The following is a 20358-nucleotide window of genomic DNA, read 5'->3' on the forward strand; positions in this document are numbered from 1 at the left end:
ACATGTCATACCTTTTACCTACATCGTACCCTTCCCATACGCCTACCCAGGACCTACTTTAGAGGTGTATGTAGTAAAAAGGAGGTTTCAGGCTTAGCAAGTAACTTAAGATGCCAAGTCAATGTGGCAGTAAACTGCGCACACAGATACTGCTGTGGTAGGCCTGTTACAGGTTTCAAAGGCTACTTCTGTGTGTGGCACAAGCTGCACTATAGGTTCAGTAGTAGCATTAAATTTACAGGCCCTGGGTAAGGGAGATACCACTGTACAAGGGACTTACAGGTAAATTAGATCTGCCAGTCAGGTGTAAACCAGTCATACCAAGTTTAACGGGGAGACCACATGCACTTTAGCACTGATCAGCAGTAATAAAGTGTCCAGAGTCCAAAAACCAACAAAAAGAGGATCAGAAAAACAGGAGAAGTAAGGCAAAATGTTTGGGGATAACCATGAAAAAAGGGCCAGGTCCAACATGTAATTTAACATGCAACTATTTGGACAATTAATTTTGTATAACTATGATGTAAGAATACAAAAATACTTAGATTGTGCATCTGGATCCACTGCAAGGTTTGCATTTATGTAGATCCTGAGATACGGAATGTTGAAGCAATATAAATATTTAAGGAAGAACGAACATCTCCAAGGAAATATCAGGGCAATAGGCAGCACTCCTTACTCAGCATGATCTATTCCACTACTGATGGTGTCAAAGGTTTGTGTGCAAAGATTCATTCATTCTGAAATAGATTGATCACCAGTGTCACCTCCCTGAGCAGAGCCTACTCTGGTTTGAGTAATTAACATATTCCTTCTTAATGTATAATGTGTAAATGCATGTTGGAATCTACTGGATGCACGAATTGCAAACATCACAGAATGGAAGCACAGAAGGGAAATCACTGCTCACTGTTTCCACCTTGTTATATATATGTGTTATAGACATCAAAACTCATAAAACAGGCAGTCTGAGTCAGTGCAACAGTACACGATACAGTCCCTTATGATGAATATAAGCACAATTCCATGAATAATATCATCTTGAAATACAATGTTAAAAAATATTTAATACACAGACTCGAACTAAGAATGTATGAATCCCTTTTCACTGATACACTGTGTTACTGGGAGTGAAAAAGCAATAAGGAAGTGTCCTCAGAAGCAATAGTACATAAATACTGAGTTGTAATTTAAGTGAAGAAGCAGTCTGTTGGCTAAACCTGGCTGCAAATGGGTTGAAAATGAGTGTCGGAGTGGTGGCAGTCCTCAGGCACAAGGGACTGGCTCAGTTTGTCCTGGCAGTGGCAGTTAGACATGCTGTCTTTTTCAGTCAGCGGCAGAAATTTCTCTGTTCCTCTGGCAAAACAGCATTGCTGTTGCTTGCACTACTGAATTACACAGTTTCTTTCTTCTTTCAGTGGGATTTTCTGTGCTGGAGTACGTACATTAGAAATTGCAAATTTCATGTAAATCACAATTAGGAAATAGCAAATTCAAATGCATGAAACACATTTTCAAGTTTGATTTGCAATTCCCATTGGGTCACAAATAGACACACCTCATTAACATTTGTGAAGTAGGTCTCGCTCTGCGACCCACTGGGAATCGCAATAATCACAGAGATGGTGGCTTGCTGGAAAAACGTTTCAAAAATAAAGTTATCCGTTTTTTAAGAGTAGGCAGTGGTGCGTGGGACCAATGCTTGCTCCTAAAAAGTGCTTTTACTGACATTCCCATTTGCAAATGGTTACCACCAATTTGAAGTTGGTGATAAAATGGAAATGTTTTACGACCGCATTTTGGTTGCAAAACATTCAAATACACCATTGCAGGTCAGTATTAAAAAAGGACGCCCTAAATACCCACCTTCTTAATACCGAATCACATAGCCAAATTGGCCTTGGTACATAACAAAAAGCTTTTTAGCAGTCACAAATGACCCAATTCTGCTAATCGGACCTTTTTAAATCGGTTCTAACGTATAAATCTGCTCACAGGCTGACAGCATATGTGGTATTTCTATGTAACTGAAATGGGCTGGGGCTGGATTTAGAGCTACTTGGTTATGGAAAATCCTTTTGTTTCTGAAGAGAATAAGTGTGGAGAAGAACCTCCTGACTGAATGTCTAATCGGACGACTTTCCACTGTTAATGAATCCAAAATAAGCCTTTTCCCCCACTGCTAATAAACCTGAAAGACTAGGGAAAAAATCCAACAGTTTCTCACTTCTTTCTGGGGCACAGACACAAAGTTCTATACCCAACTATGAGGCAGACAGTGGTCTGAATTTTTTTCCAACATGCACCTAGCTTCTTAATGGAGTACACAAATGTGTGTGGTGTCCAAATAAGAGTCCAGGGGCAGATTGGATTTTTGTCTTATCTTAATGAAAAAAATACATGAAGCGGCTGGCTCCTTGCTGAGGTATAGACACAAAAGCTGTACCCCAGCAAAGATGCAGAAGTGTTTTGGGGTGTTTTTTTCATGCTAAGAAAAAATAAAAACAGCCTCTGCCTTCTTGCTGAGGTACAGACCCACAACCTTGTGCTCCAGCAAGGTCTCTTTGGATTGTTTCTCAGGATTAGTGTTAAAAATTTAGTTTCTCGCTGGCAGAGCTATGCTCCCTGTCCAAGTAGGAACCAGAGCTCTAGTCAGGGTAAGTCACATACACACCATACATTAACCCATGCTCACCGTCTGGTATCTTGGCACAGAACAGTCAGACTTAACTTAGGAGGCAATGTGTAAAGTATTTGTGCAAAACTTGACAAAATAACACAGTGAAAACACCACAAAATGACTCTCCACAGTTTATAAAAATAGATTATATTTGTATGAATAAAACTAGACCAAAAATACAATAAGCAGAAGTAGAGTTGAATTTTAAAGAATAAATGAAATTGTAGTGCTTAAAAACATAAAGCGCTAACCGGGACTATCTGGTAGTGCTAGACCAGGGCAAAGTCAGTAGTTTCAGCCAACCATGATGGAACGCGTCCCGGCTACAGGGACCATGCAAGGCCCACTGAACAAAAGTTTGATCCTGGTCGCAAGATCGAGATAAGTGGGGCAGCCGAGTGATGCGCCGATTTTCTCCATGCAAAGGTTCCAAAGATGAAGAGCTGGTTCCAAGGCCTATGCGTTGGGTTTCTCCACACAGTCTTGAGGTTGCATTGATTGTCTCCCTGCAGTGAAGGCACTGTGGTGGGTCTGATGAAGCAGTTCAATGGTGTTGTGCTGGTTCCAACTGCAATACGCTGGGTCGGATCCCCACAACGACAAAGCTGCGCTGGTTCCAACCCATGCAAAGGCAAAGATCTGCTGGTTCTGATGAAGATGAGTGGTTTCTGGCAGTTACAGCACTTTATACTCACTTCTAAGAGCCCAGGACTGCCCAGGAACCACTTGGCAGGGAAAACTTACAGCAAGCAAATTTCAGGTGCTGGAGGGGCTGATGGGTCGAAGTCTGTTGTGTTCCTGTGACTTCAGAAGAACATAAGGCAAGCCAGCAAGCCCTTAGTGTTACTCTTGGTTTAAGTAAGATGGGTCCAGCCCTTCCTCAGCAGGTCAGGGGGCAGCAGGGCAGCACAGAAGTTCTTCCAGAGTAACAGACCAGAGTGGCAGTCCCTGCAGCAGCAAAGCCGTCCTGGCAGAGTTCTTCACAGGTCCAGCAGTGTACTTAGTTGGTAGGGTCAGAGGTCCAGTACCTATACTCAGATGTGCCTTTGAAGTGGGGGTGATTTCAAAGAGGGTTTTGAAGTACACAGAGGCCCTGCCTTCCTGTCTCTAGACTCACTACAGGGGGTTGAGCAGTCCTTTGTGTATGGCAGGACATTGCCTATTCAGGTGTAAGTGTCAGGTCCTCCCTCCCAACCTGCCCAGGATGGCCCATCAGGATGTTGATGGCTCATTAGTCACACGTAAGCTCCCTTTCTGTGTGGCTGTCTGGAGGGAATGCACAAATTCCAGCTGTCACCCAGCCCAGACGTGTATTAGAGACATGCTGCAGGCACACAGGGCTAAGAGCAGGAAAAAATGCAACTTTCTAATGCTTGTCTCTGGCCCAGGGAAGATTGGCCTGGCAGTTTGGCCTGGACTGTTCCCATGGGGAACATGGTCAAGACTGATTTGCGTTTGGCTGGGTCTGAGCTGGAATGGCATAGAAGGCAAAAAAACTGATGGATTAAACTCAGATCTGCGACTGGTGGTAAATGTTTGTTTGATTTGTTCTGCATTCCGTCTATCCTCTGTTGTTTTTTAATTTGTTGCCCCAAGTGGCAAGGGTATTCCTAGACGTGGGTCCCGTGCTTTCTATGCCACCAGATTCAAGCTAACCTGGCTGATGAAGGGTGATACCCTGAAACCGGTCCCAGGATCCTTGTTTCTGGTCGAGGGAAGACCTGGCAGTTTGGGCGGGACTGTTCCCATGGGGAACAGGGTCAAGACTGGTTTTCATATAGCTGGGTCTGAACTGGAATGGCATGGCAGGCAAAGAAACTGATGGATTAAACCCAGATCTGTGACTGGGGTGAATGTTTGATTTGTTCTGCATTCCGTCCATCTTCTGTTGTTTCTGCACTTTCTAAAAGTGGCATTTTCAAAATTGTAACAATAAATCTGACTTAACCATTAAAAAGGGTTTATTATTACAATTCCATAGGTACTAAACATGAAATATCTACTCCTTCTCAATTAGAAATTATAGCTTACTAAATGTAATAAGGAATCCCCACTGTTAAACTATGAAAGGGGTAGGCCTCACAGTAGTGAAAAACAATTTTGGGAGTTCTTCACTACCAGAACATGTCAAACTTGAAAGTATGTCTTGTATTTTCAGTATAAGGCACTCTGCCCTATGAGGGTACCTACGACCTACCTTAGGGGTGACTTTTATGTAGTAAGAGGGGAGTTTAAGGCTTGGCAAGGGGTTTTTAAATGCCAAGTCAACATGGCAGTGTAACTGCACCTACAGGCTCTGCAATGGTAGGCCTGAGACATGTTAAAGGGCTGCTTGCCTAGGTGGCACAATTAGTGCTGCAGTCCTACTTGCAGCATTTAATTTACAGGCTCTGGCTACATCTAGTGCACGTTACTAGGGACTTATTAGTAAATTAAATATGTCAATTTGATATATGCCAATCAAATCATGTCTTAGGGAGACAGCCCAGGCACTTTTAGCACTGCTCAGCAGCTGAAGTTTGGACACCCACCTATGTTCCATCAACAAAAGCCTCTTTCGAATATTTCCATCATCTTGTAATTTCTCAACGATCAGCCAGATCATGTCATTTGGTGTGCATTTGTAATCCACATAATGTGTAGTCAACCTTGTTACTGTTCATGGACACCTGATTGTTCTCCTTTACTCATTAATCCTTACTTTATAGGGCATGTTGTCATTCCAATGTACTGTAGATTACATTGGCCCTTACCCAGGCAGACACAGTTCTTAGTATTGCAGTTAGTGTAGCTTTTGAGTTGCCATTTTGTGGGTATTTCAAAGTCAGCTTCTGTCCGTTTCTAGGTAAGTCATGTTGGTTTGTCATTCATCTTACACTATATGCTACATACTTATGGGTGAAGATTACTATCTATCTATCTATCTATCTATCTATCTATCTATCTATCTATCTATCTATCTATCTATCTATCTATCTATCTTCATATGTACATTTATATGTAAGCATGCATATCAGCACATATCTAGGTGTGTGGGTATGTCTCTATGCACATATATGTTCATTTCATTTATTTGTTAAAAAAATCAATCCCCTTCAATCTTTGTCCTGTCCCTCCTCTCTGATTCGTCTAAAACCTTTCTGGCATCCTTTACCAACATCCTTTACCAACCTTCTCCCTCCTTTTTTCTCATTCACCCAACTAATATGCACACATGTCCACTACTCCCAATAATGGCTCACAACTTCCCTTTCCTAATCCACTTCCATAATTCTGTCCATACTCAAGACACTACTAAATGCATGAAACCTCCAGAGCACACATTTACCAAAATTACCACAACGAATCTACAGGGTAAAAAGAAGCACATACTTCTATTCTACTATCTAACTCTAATCTTGAGTGCCATAGAGCATGATACTCGCAGCAAATAGCTTCAATGTCTAGTCAGGCATAGAAGCTCAGTAGAAATACTCTTTACTACAATGCACGTTGATGAAATGAGGTTGTAAAACTCAGTGCTGCTGTCTCATTCATTAGTATATTTCAGTGTGACAGACTACTTTTAACAGAGGTGATTTTTTCATACAAACGACGACGTGAGCTAGACAGGAAAGGGAGCAACTACAACTAGAATGTGGTTCTTAACAAATGAAAGAACCAACTGGATATCTGCCTGGCTAGTCCCACCAGAATGCCAGACTCTGAAGCAACATCACACTTTAAATTAACAGAGCTGGACTGTACATCACTAGGAAAGAAAGCATTGCCCTAAGAGTAGGCAAACGTCAGCTACTGTGTTTCACAACGTAATTGACTTTGGAAACAATACAAAGTTGTATTCAACTTAATGTTGCTTCACAATGTGGCCACAGCTGTGACAGCGAAGTCGAAATGTTGTAGAGCGACCCCCAATTGAGATTTAAGGAACATCAGCAAGTACAATCTTCTTAAAAGAGCTATTAACAAATCTTGTCTTAGTACATTGTGAATGGTATATACAGTATTTAAGAATATTGTAGGCAATATTACTAACAAAATAAATGATGGCTAATTTGCATATGACCGCAGTACTTGTTGCTCGAAGCTCTTACGCTTCTGCTGGATAGATTAAACTGAACAACGAGGCTGGTTCAATATTCTACTAAAAAATAAACTGCTGAATTTTTAAAGAAATAGCACAAACTGCCAAAAACTCAAGAAGGCAGATAACGAAACTCCCACATTTTCTAGACGAAGTTACCCTTCATCCATTGTGTGTCACAAACATTGAGCTTTCATTTTTAGGCTGGAGTGAAGAGAGGTGAAGACAGTGGCCGTGCTCAAAGCTGCCCTCGGAAGGCGTTTTTGATAAACAGGAGAATGCACGTTCTGATGTGTTTTCTTTTTCCATGGAAAATTTGTTAATGACACGAGCAGCAAAGATTTGAACAAAGAAGTTCTGCGCGTCACAAAAATAGCAATTATAGGGGGAAAAGTAGTAACATTTCTCTAAATCTCAACAGGCAGCAGACTCATCTGAAGCACTATTCAGCATCTTGAAATAGATGCAACGCACCTCCACTATTGCTTACAAAATGATATAATTATGTGTGAAACTGAAAGAGAAACCACCATGAAAAGAGCAATGCCCAAATACACAAAATACAGCACACATACTTTTTTTTTCTGTTAATTCTACACTATCACCCAACAGCGTCTTTCATTGAAGCCACTATGAGACCAAAAAACTCATAAGATAGAGCAAACCACACAGAGACACAACTGATTTTTTTCTTGAACTTTAATGTGATTAATACCCTGTACCACATCTCACTCTCATTTAGATTTGGGGTGGCTACATGAGGCACTGCACATGTGTTGCAAACATAGTTTCGCCCTAGTCTGATGTCTTGACGTTATTAAAATAAATTAAATGTTTCATATCAAGGACCACAAATCTTTGGACATGAAGAGTATTCTTGGCCTGGTGCAATCTTCTTAAATAGCGCCAAATGGCACAAAGGAATGTAGGTGATTGATCAAATCTTTCACCCTCCCAATTTACCTCGCGTAGCTCCCGGTTTGTGTCAAACTGGGCACAGGAGGCTATTAAAGTAGTAAGAAATAAGTAACTACTGATGAGAAGCAGGGCCGGGTGATACATGTTTAGAAGAGTCTAAAAAGCAGATGGCAGATCTGTTACCCTGCTTACCACTCTAATGCTGTCCATATTACATCAACATTTTCCAAAAAAATTGATCAAAGCTTTAAGGTTGAGATTATGATTGAGATAGTTGGGGGGGAGGGGGGCCATGTCTAATTTTTTTTAAAACTTAATGGACTATCTGTGTACAAGTGGCTAAAATACCAAGTTCAGGATGAAATCATTGTGGAGCAGATGTGCATATTTATCAGTAGGAGGCCATATTACAGAGGCCTTGTGCTATCACCAAACTTCTTGTTCTCTTTCTATACCTCTTGATACATTTAGTTTCACCATAACACTGTGAATATTATAGAAATCATTCTTACCTCATCCTTGTCAAAGTCTTCATCAATTTCAAACAAATGACTTGGAATCTTGTCGGGTCTAAGCGATTTACTGAAAACACAACAAGCATTATATTACTCCACTGTTTAATGATGAGAAGTGTGTAAAAAGCTGATATATTATGTTTAAAACCCTAACTGGTATAATATTTTACACATTATAGCATAGGGCCTGATTTGTAATTTGGCGGACTGACACCATCCCGGAGTACTTTTGTCCCTTAAGGTGAGGGTACTTTGTCTGCCAAATTTAGAGATGTCTTCTGGTCCAGTGGACATCTCTTGCATTTGCAGGAACCACTGCCATGATGGTTTCTGTAAATGCACTGGAGGTTTGATGGATGGCTTCGTCAACATGAACCATATGTCAAAATTTCAACTTGTTTTTATTTTTAACAACAGAATTCCAAAACGATATTTTGTTATTTTCAAAATAAAAACGCAATGATTCTCTCACCATGAGAATTTTCTCCTAAGGCATGAGGGTCCTTTTAGAGTTTCCCTGCCTCTTACTGCCAGGTTTTACATGGTGATGATGGATAGTAAAAAACTGTTAACCCACTGTAAACAGGGCAGGTGAACACATGATCACACCTCAGACAGTTGTTTCCCTGTCGGGCTTTTAGAGGTCTGTGTAGGTGGAGTAGTCTCTGCACCTCGCTCCCAAGTTTGCAATGGAGTTCTCTCTCCATCAAAGTACAAATCAGGCCATTAGTCACTACAAGAAAGAAAATATATAATTTTGTGACTTCTCTATCTAACTCTTACAGAGTCAAGAAATGATACAAAACTGATGGTGATGTTTTCATGGTATGGTAGATTTGGGAAAAATAAATGAGTCCTAAGATTACTTTCAAGCTAGAATATTTTCATTCTTAAATACAATGCTTGTAATAAATTAATGCTAGCTTCTTGATTTTATATAGGTTGATTTTGAGCTTTAGGGATGACTAGGAAAGATGGTGGAGCTCAGGCTGGAAAGGAGAAGTCTATTTTGCGATGTTCCATAAAAAGCCCTAGTATCTGAAACAAATGTGGTGAGGCCTCACCCAGGAGTGATGCAAAAAGAAAAGATGATGGACGGAATGCTGAACAATGCAAACATTCATTCCCAGTCACAAAGATCTAGATTTAATCCATTGTTTTTTTGCTCACCACGCCACCCCAGTTTGGACCCAGCCATATGCAAATCAGTCTTAACCCTGTTCCTCATGGGAGCAGTCCAACCCTAAACTGCAGGAATCCACAAAATTCCTACCTCCCAGCATTGGCGCATCTATACCGATAACAATTCTGCCCCACTTGTTAGCCTTATAAAGTTTTTTTTTTTCAAACTGCCCTTTTGGACCCGCTTTGGTTCCCTCTCAATTTCTACATCTTTTTGGCACTTTCCTGTCACAGGCACTTGGTTCAGCTACACAAGTGAGGTACCATTTTTATCGGGAGACTGAGGGGAACTTTGGGTGTTAGGAATTTTGTGCTGGTGCAGTGATTTCACACAGAAATGTGGGGAAAATGTGATTTTTTAGCTAAATTTTAAGTTTGGTGGGGATTCTGGGTAAGAAAACACTGGGGAATCCTTGCAAGTCACACCTCCCTGGACTCCCTCGGGTGTCTAGCGTTCAGAAATGTTTGGGTTTGGTAAGTTTCCCTAGATGGCTGCTGAGCCCAGGACCAAAAACGCAGGTGCCCCCCTGCAAAAACAGGCAGTTTTGTAATTGATCATTTGGATATGTCCCTGTAGTGTTTTGGGACATTTCCTGCTGCGGGCACTAGGCCTACCCACACAAGTGAGGTACCATTTTTATCGGGAGACTTGGGGGAATGTTGGGTGGAAGGAAATGTGTGGCTCCTCTCAGATTCCTGAGTTTTCTATCACCGAAATGTGAGGAAAAAGGTTTTTTTTTGGCCAAATTAGAAGGTTTGCAAACGATTCTGGGTACAGAACCTAGTGAGAGCCCCACAAGTCACCCCATTCTGAATTCCCCTATGTGTCTAGTTTAAAAAATGTATAGGTTTGCTACGTTTCCATATATGCCAGCTGAGCTAGCGGCCACATTCTACAGCTAGCGACTTTGCAAAAAACAGGTCAGTTTTCTTTGGGGAAAATGTGATGTGTCCATGTTATGTTTTGGGGCATTTCCTGTTGCGGGCACTAGGCCTACCCACACAAGTGAGGTACCATTTTTATTGAGAGACTTGGGGGAATGCTGGGTGGAAGGAAGTTTGTGGCTCCTCTCAGATTCCAGAACTTTGCAGCACCAAAATGTGAGGGAAAAGTATTTTTTTTGCCAAATGCTGAGGTTTGCAAAGGATTCTGGGTAACAGAACCTGGCGGAGCCCCACAAGTCACCACATTCTGGATTCCCCTAGGTGTCTAGTTTTTAAAAAAAAGCACAGGTTTGGTAGGTTTCCCTAGGTGCCGGCTGAGCTAGAGGCCAAAAGCTACAGCTAAGCACTTTCCAAAAACCACGTCAGATTTCAATGTAAAAATGTATCCATGTTGTCTTTCCTGTTGCGGGCATTAGGCCTACCCATGCAAGTGAGGTACCATTTTTATCGGAAGACTTGGGGGAACACAGATTAGAAGAACAAGTGTTATTGCCCTATGTCTTTCTCTACATTTTTTCCTTCGAAATGTAAGACAGTGTGTAAAAAAGACGTCTCATAGAGAAATGCTCTGTAATTTACATGCTGGTATGGGGCCCCCGGAATTCAGAGATGTGCAAATAACCACTGCTTTTGAACACCTTATCTTCTGCCCATTCTGGAAATACAAAGGTTTTCTTGATACCTATTTTTCACTTTTTATAATTCACCAAATGAATTGCTGTATAGCTGGTATGGAATGAAGGTGCAGCTCATTTATTGGCTCTGGGTACCTAGGGTTCTTGATGAACCTACAATCCTTATATATCTCAGCAACCAGAAGAGTCCAGCAGACATAATGGAATATTACTTTAAAAAATCTGCCATTGCTGGAAAAAGTTACAGAAGAAAAGGTAGACAGAAATGGCTCTTTTTCTCACCTCAATTTCAATATCTTTTTATTTTAGCTGTTACTTTCTATAGGAAAACATTGAAGGAGTTACACAAATGACCCCTTGCTGAATTCAGAATTTTGTTTAGTTTTCAGAAATGTTTAGCTGTCTGGGATCCAGAAATGGTTTCACACCCAACTCTGTCAATAACTGGAAGGAGGCTGAAAGCATAAAATATGGTAAAAATGGGATATGACACAGTAAAATGCCAAAATTGTGTTGCAAAATGTGTTTTTCTGATTCAAGTCTGCCTGTTCCTGAAAGCTAGGAAGATGGTGATTCTAGCACCACAAACCCTTTGTTGATACCATTTTTAGGGAAAAAACCATATGCTTCGATCTGCAGCCCTTTTTCCCATTTCTTGAAAACAAAAATGAAATTTTAGGTGTATTTTGGCGAATTACTTGGTCTCCTATAGGGGAACCCACAAACTCCAGGTACCTCTAGAATCCCTTGGATGTTGGACAAAAAGGAAGCAAATTTGGCAATGGTAGCTTATATGGACAAAAAGTTATGAGGGCCTAAGCGCGGACTACTCTAAATAGCCAAAAAAAAGGCCCAGCACTTGAGGAGAAAAGGCCTGTAGCAAAGGGGTTATGAATGATGTAATATATTGGGTTACAGTTATAGTTACTTGAATTAACTCTAAATATAACTGCAAATTTCTATGGTTTTGTGGGAATAAAGTCAGAACCTAGCTATAACCCCCCTGTAACCTTTTTTTGTGAATTTCTATGCTTTTTAAAAATTATATTTCCTAACTATAACGTCCCTGTAACCTTAGTTTTTTCAGTGAATTTTGATGTTTTCTTTTTAACGTTAAGTAATTTTAATTACTTTATGTTAATCCCACCACTGCCGCGCACGGCCTTCAGTCGTGAGTGGCAAGTTATGGCCTGTGGCCATGGTCTGTGACCACCCCCCTATAACCCATGTTTCCCCCCCCACTTGATGCAAGTAAGATAACGGCAGCTGCAACATTTTGTCAGGTTGTGGCCAGCCAATCAGAGCCTTGCTTTTCCCCATGGATTCTCGAAGGACCCTAGGAGGATCCCAGGAGGACCTGGGGATCAATGGATTGGACAAACAAAATTGGCCAATTTGTTGCCCAATTGAGCTGCCTAAGGGACCCCTCCACCTGTCTTATGAGGTCATGATACCTTTATCTGGACCTCTCATTTATTTATTTTTACACTACTTTTTTTTCCCACCCCCAGCCAATGTGAGAAACAAAATGGTGTCCACAACTTTTCTGTCAGATTACGGGCAGCAAAACAGGGCCTTGCTTTTCCCTGGATTCGAGAAGGATCCCTGGAAGATCCCAGGAGGATCTGCACCTCTACATATACACATTTCTTTTTCCTTTAATATCTCTAAAAATACAGAACAGATTTACACTAAATATCATAAAGTATGATCTCTGTACCAGAAGCTGTCTTTCTGCCAAATTTGGTGTAATTCTGTCCAGTGGTTCGGGCTGTATCTAAAGACTCTATGGGAAACACACTTTTTTGACCTCATCCTCTTCTCAAACCACGCTTGACCGATCACCTTGAAACTTTCCATGCAAAACAGGACCCTAAAGGGCACTTTTTTGGGGAACATTTTGTGAAAATGTGAAAACGGTGCCAAAGATATAGTTAAGTACAAAAAACGATTTTCCTATGGAAACTGGGACCTAAGTATAGCTACTACTGGCGACTGCCAGTAGATAGTTGTAGTTAGGACCTAGTTTCCATTTAAAAAACTTTTTTTGACTTGGCTATATCTTTGGCATTGTTTGATAAATCTTTATGACATTTTCCAAAAATGTGTGCCCAAAGTTCTTGTTGTAAATGGAAGGTTTTGGGGTGTTCCGTCAAGTGGGGGCTGAGACAAATGGAGGGTGAGGGGGTCAAAAAAATTATGTTTCCCATTTTAATTCCCATACGGATTTTGAACACAACTACAGCCTGAACCGCTGGACAGAATTACACTAAATTTGGTCCAGAAGGCACACTTTTTGTTATTTGGTATAAATCCATTCAGTAGTTTCCTAGATATTAAAAGGCAGGCATGTACAAAACGGGGCTGAGAGCAAGGGGAAGGCAGTGAGGAAGGAAAGGCATACAGCAAGCACGCCTGAAACTGGGCTGAGAGCGAGGAGAAAGCAGTGACAAAGAGGAAAAGGCAGGCAGCTGTCATGCATAAAACGGGGCTGAGAGCAAGGAGAAAGCAGTGAGAAGAAGGGAAAGTACAGGAGCAGGCATGCACAAAATGGGGCTAAGAGCAAGGCGAAAGCAGTGAGAAGGAGGGAAAGTCAAGGAGAAGACATGCACAAAATGGGACTGAGGGCAAGGAGAAAACAGTGAGAAGGAGAGAAAGGCAAGCAGCAGGCATGCACAAAACAGGGCTGAGAGCAAAGAGAAAGCAGTGAGAAGGAGGGAAAGGCAAGCAGCAGACAGGCAAAAAACAGGGCTGAGAGCAAGGAGAAAGCAGTGAGAATGAGGTAGAGGCAAGCAGCAGTCAGCACAAAACTGTTTTGAGAGCAAAGAGAAAGCAGTGAGAAGGAGGGAAAGTAAAGGAGCAGCTACAAAAAATCGGGGAGAGCAAGGAGAAAGCAGTAAGAATGAGTGAGAGGCAAGCAGCAGGCACGCACCCTATTTTTGTGTGCCTTCTTTCTGCTTTTCCCTCAAAGGCTGTGCATTGTGTGTGGTTAGATGCACACACATAGGTTGGATGCATGACCACAACCCCCCTCAATGCATTAAAAAAAACATAAAAATTCACTAAAAAAACAAAGGTTAGAGAGATGTTATAGCTAGGAAATAGAACAGAAAAAAACCTTAGAGATTCACTAAAAGGCAAAAGATTACAGGGAGGTTCAGTTAGGAAATAGAATTACAAATAACCTTAGAAATTCACTGAAAAACCAAAGGTACATGGACGTTATAGTTAGGTACTGAATTTACTCACACAAAACCATAGAAATTCAGCAGTGATAGTTACCAGTCCTAACAATAATGCCCCCACAATGCACTGATTATGACCTCACATATTGCATCATTCATGACATGGTCAGTGACATCACTGATGATATCACTGATGACATCTCTAATGGCATCACTGATGACATCATCCAGTCTGGGTAAGTGTGTAAAAAACGATTATGTGAGTTAAAAATACATACCAAGGTACTGCATAAGTTACATTAATAGATTAATAGTCTTCCAGAGCTACTGATCAGTGATAGTATGTAATGTATGTCATCTGAGTGGATATGTGTGTGTCTGCATTTGTATGTGAGTGGTTGTGTTAGTTGCTTCACAGATGGGTGACTGGCTGTATCAATAGCTGTTTTGCTGAGTGAGTGGCTTTCGGTATAGCTCTATGGGTAAACAAGTGGGTGTGTGAGTAGTTCTATGTGTATGTGAGTGGTTTTCTCAGCAGTTGTAGTGGTATGAGTGACTGGGTGCTTCTTTGGCTGAGTGAGTGGCTCTGTGAGTGGCTCTTTGAGTGAGTTAGAGGCTGTGTCAATATCCGTATGGACGAGTTAGTGGTGTGTCAGTGACTGTATGCATCAGTGAGTGTGTCAGTGAATGTATGAGTGTGTGTGCACTTGTATCAGTAACTGTATAGGAGTGTGAGTATGTGTGTTAGTATCTATATGAGTGGGTGTGTGAGTACCTGTGTGGGTGAGTGACTGGTTGTGTTATTTGCTGTACGTGGGTGAGTGTGTGTACAAGTAGTTGTATTGGTGAATTAATCATTGTCTGGGTGGCTGTATGTCTGTATGCCTGTGTGCCTGTGTGGCTGTATTGCTGAGTAAGTGGGTGTATGAGTGGGTGTATGGGGGTGGACTTGGTTTAGTCAGTGGCTGTATACCAGAACAAGTGAAGACTGTATCAGCTGTGTAGGTGGCTGTGTAGCTGTCTAAATGGCTTTATGCGTGTATAGGTTGGTGTGTGAGTAATTGCCTGGCAAAGTGAGTGGTTGTGTGACTGGCTATATGAGTCAGCAAATGGGGGTGTGAGTGCATTTTACAATGAGTGAGTGTTTTGTGTGTGGTTGTATGGGTATATGCATGGGTACGTGAGTAGTTGTATGGGGATCTGAGGGGGTGTATGAGAGACTTGTATGGGCATGTGAATGGGGTGTGAGAGTCCTTATGTGGATGATGTCATCAGTGATGTCACTGACTGTCATGAATGATGTTTTGTGCAAATAAATTCAGAACTTAACTATAACATTCCTGTAAACTTTGCTATTTTCAGTGTAAAAAAAAATATATATATATATATAAACAAGCAAAGCGGCTCAAATAATGGCGCCGCGCTCCACGACCGGTGCTCAATCCGAGGGTAAGCCGAACCCTCAAATTCACAAATACCAAAACAACATTCGGATGAGCAATTAACAAACAATTGAATTACTATCCTTGGAGGAGTGCTCATCCGAATGTTGTTTTGATATATATATATATATATATATATATATATATATATATATATATATATATATATATATATATGTGCCAGTATTTACTCCTTTATAGAAATAAAACTTTCAATTGCAGTCCATGCTGACCCAGAGCATGCACTTTTTTGGACCATATCCCTGGTGTCCACCAATGTTATTTCTCTGTGATATCACCTAGTGTGGTTTCACTCCTCTGTGCAGTACATTCTGGGATGGTAGTGCATCTGTATTCAATTTATAAAGTCTAACTCATATCGTCTGCGTCTTTTGCCTCACGCTTTAACTACCTCTGTCCTCTCTCCTCCTCTCTATTTTTTTCAAATTGCGATGTAATTTGAGTTATCTTTTCGACTACCTCTAAGACACAGTAGCTGATCCACTTAAAAGGCTCGATTTAATAAAAAATGCAATAAGTTGTTTAATCATATGATTGCAGATAGTGTGCAAAACATTACTGCTCTGACCTTCAGAATGCTTATCAAGCACATAAGTATTTTTTAGCAATTATGAACTCGGCAACTGTTCACAATACAAAGAGAAAAAAAGAGTTTCTTTGAAATGTGCTAGCTATTCTACGCATATGGAGTGTTGGTTTTGCAGGGCCCCTGGGTTCTGTGAACCTAAAAGTCAGATATATATATATATATCCTTCATATAGGTGAAATTCAGCTCACCACAAAGCTGCACCCCAGAACAGATTGACATCACCGCTTCTTCAGCTTAAGAACAGAAGCCAGACAGATGATCAGTTATTTCATTTTTATTCAATAAAGTGCTTCACCCAACAACAGTATGTCAAAGCGTTTTGGCTGACGCCTTCCAATGGACACTTCCCCACATAAGACAACTGCCCAATTTAGATCACTTGTCTATCGTCTTTTTCTACCACCTCAACATAAAAGACATTGGGCCAGATTATGACCTTGGCGAGGGGACTACTCCATCCCAAATGTGACGGATATCCCGTCTGCTGTATTACAAGTCCTATAGGATATTATGGAACTTGTAATATAGGGGTGGGATACCTGTCTGGGACAGAGTAATCCCCTCCGCCAAGGTTGTAATCAGGCCCGCCATCTTATAATGTGAAAATGTTTCAATTGAAATGCTCAAATACTCACCATGCCTTTAAAACCATTTTATTATTGCCAATCTGCTTATATTATTAACATAATTCAATCCATCCTCAAGCAAAGACATTTGTTAAAGCAATAAAAGGCATACTTAAGATCTTGTTCACAAGATAGCATCCATGTTCACATAAAATACCAATGTCTGGGTTTCATGGAGTGCATTCAAATTGATGATAGTGACGTGCATATATAAAATTGTATTGTGCAAACATTAATGTTCCTAATTTGCCAACACGTATCCCTGATTAAAAGATGAAGGCGTACTGCTCCTATCATACCATATTAAGTCAGACTGTATATCCATATCATCCCTCTATGTTCAACACCCCCCATATGTCCAATGTACAATGTTCAGTGGAGCATATTACATCAATTGGCATACAATGTACCAAATTGATATCTCCAAAATAAAAGTGACACGTGCTGTGCAAACAGCAATTATATGCAAGATATCCATATCTCAATTTATATATACATGCACAAAATTAAAGTGACACATGCTGTGCAAACCGTGGTTCTTATGCACATCATCTACATTCCCCAACTACATACACTGGCACATACAATTAAACAGAATTCCTCTTAAGATATCATGTCAGGTCAAATTGCATACCCATATCCTCCTTCTATGTTCAACACCACCTATATGTCCAATGTACAATGTCCAGTGGAACATGTTTATCGATTGGCATACCATGTACCTAAACGATATCTCCCATTTGAAAGTGACATGTGCTGTGCAAACTGCAATATAAGCAGGATATCCATATTCTCAATGGATATATACTTGCACAAAATTAAAGTGACACATGCTGGACAAACTTTTGTATTATGCACACCATCCACATTCCCCACCTACATACACTGGTACATACTGTTAAAAAGGTGGGGGGAGAAAGGAAGGGTCGGGGAATGCTGCAAGAGATAGGTTCCTTTACAACTATATAGTGTCTCCATGTCGTATCAGCACCTTAATTAAGATATGACATATACTCTGCAAGCCTTAATTTGCCCATCTTGGCATAAATTGAAAGTTGCACATTATTGCAAGAATCCCACTATAATCGTTAGAATATTGGACAATGATGTGGTAGTGGTAGTTCCATATTAGATCTCCATATAAAAATGATTGAAGTGACATGTGCTTAGCGGGTTGAAATTATGTGCAAATCACAGTGTTCCTAAAGTACCCTCTCTAGCACAACTGCAGAATTAAAGATTTAAATTTAAGGAACAACATATAAATAAGGTGCCATACAATTTAAATAATGTCTTTATATCATGCCTACATATTGGTAAATGCTAAAGTTACATAAACTATGCAAACTGCAATATAATGCACATTATCATAACTCCCAAATATATATATGGATGCACAAATTCTTGATCAACGTATAGGGGGTCATTATGACCCCGGCGCACAGTGGTAAAATGGAAAAAGTATTGTCAACAAGCTGGCGGTACTTTTCTCCGTATTATGACATTGGCGGTTTGGCTCAAGCCAATGTACCGCATCGTCCGCCACAGTGGTAATGACTTCCGGGCTGGAGACTTCACTCTCCAGCCCAGCGGCCGTCACTAGGCCGCCTGCGGGATTATGACAACGCATACCGCCATGGCTTTTGTGGCTTCCGTACCGCCACGAAAACCATGGCAGTAGGCACTATCAGTGACAGTGAATCCCTTCATTGTCCCTTATAAGGGTCTTCCCCACCCCCCTCCCCCTCCTGTGGTTTACCCCCCACACTCCTCCCTCTCCAGAACCCCCCTTCACTCATGCACATTCATGCACACACGCACACACGCATTCACACACTCATAGCCACATTCAACCATGCATGCATACATCCATTCACACACACGTCCACACACACTGACATACATACAAGCACACAATTATTCACACAAAACAACATACATGCACTCACACATCCATACATGCATGCACATACAACACGCAGCACATACTTGCATACACGCACGCACAGACATACACACACATACCCACACACACAACATCCCCCACCCTCCTCCTCTGTGGAGGCACCCACTTACCTGGATCCATGGGGTCCTCCGGCAGGAGACGGAACAGGGTGCTGCTGCCAGCAGCAGCTTCCGCCAGCAGAACACCGCCAGGCCGTATCATGTGTCATGATACGGTCTGCGGCGGTCTACTGGCGTTGCACCACCTTACTGCTGTCTGCCGGCATGGCCGCAGCCAGATTTCCGCCATTCCTCTGGCGGGAATCCAGCTGTGGTCATATTACAACTGTGGGCTGGTAGCCGCAGCAACGGTCTTTTGGCGGCCATTGCTGCGACGGTAGGCGGTATTTACCGCCAATTTTGTAATGAGGGCCATAATGTGCCACTTAACACATATAATATTGGATGCACAATACTATTCAAATCCGCTTTCTCTCTATATGACATCATCCTACATCACAGAACTAGCAAAATGTAGTATCACCAGGGAGTAGCGAATGATGGTATTTAGAAACAATGGACTCATAAATAACACCAAATCAAGTGTAAATACAAACAATAAAACACATAAATCCCAAAATCCAGGAAATTCCTCAAGCATCAATGATCACAGCTGATTCTTCATATCTAGTGTGCACAGTCCACCATAGTGGAACCATATAGGCATCCTACATGTGTGCTGTTGTCACTACACATCTAGGTTGAGCGATTCCTTCAAGTTATAAATAGAGGAACAGGGAGAATGTCACCTTAAAATATACAGTGTCCAACTCTAAAAACCAAATCCAGTATCAATTGGATATCATTTCATCCCCTATCAATGCACATGTAGTTCTGTATCTAAATTATACCCCATGGCTTTTCTGAGCCCAACAGTAAAATCATTTTGGATTCCATTCTTATGAGTTTTAATGTTCTGTCTCCCATCCTAGGATCTGCCGTTATGTTTTTAATGCAACAAAAAGTCAGACTCTTACAATCTCCTTGATAGAAATGGGATCTCTGTTTGGCAGTCAGTTTGCACTCTGTCCAAGCAGAGACCCTCACTCTAGTCAGGGCAAAGGAGATGCACATTTGGATAACCCTTGCTCACCCCCTTGGTTGCTTGGCACAAGAAGTCAGGCTTATCCCAAAGGCAATGTGTAAAGTATGCGGGCGTGTGCTGCGTGTTGTATGTGCGTGCATGTATGGATGTGTGAGTGCATGTATGTTGTGTTGTGTAAATTATGTGTACAAAAACACACAGTAATACAGTGAAAACACTACCAAATGGACACTACACCAGTTTAGAAAAATAGCCAATATTTATTTAAAGCAAACAAGACCAAAACAACAAAAATACAACATACACAAGTCAAGATATGATTTTTCAAAATAATAGAATCTTACTCCATAGAAAACAATGGAAACATCGATGTTACACAAAGTACCTGGTTTGCGTAAAAAATAAAGCCTCATGGGCGAGCGTGCATCGAACAGTCAGCGATGTATTGATTCTTTACTTGCAAGTGAGGCCGTGCGACTTTTCTTC

General features: G+C 41.2%; 1 protein-coding gene across 2 annotated transcripts in view; it reads right to left on the minus strand.

The window, feature by feature from the left end:
- DOCK11 (dedicator of cytokinesis 11) overlaps positions 1–20358 on the minus strand; it is a 1108606-nt gene that overhangs the window by 919454 nt on the left and 168794 nt on the right. For both annotated transcript variants that reach the window (XM_069212535.1, XM_069212533.1), the window contains exon 5: positions 8195–8264. In XM_069212535.1, coding sequence (XP_069068636.1) covers positions 8195–8264 — 70 coding nt within the window. The remainder of the gene's footprint in view (positions 1–8194; positions 8265–20358) is intronic.

This window comes from Pleurodeles waltl, chromosome 2_1 (assembly GCF_031143425.1).
Source record: "Pleurodeles waltl isolate 20211129_DDA chromosome 2_1, aPleWal1.hap1.20221129, whole genome shotgun sequence".
In the NCBI taxonomy this organism is placed as follows: Eukaryota; Metazoa; Chordata; class Amphibia; order Caudata; family Salamandridae; genus Pleurodeles; species Pleurodeles waltl.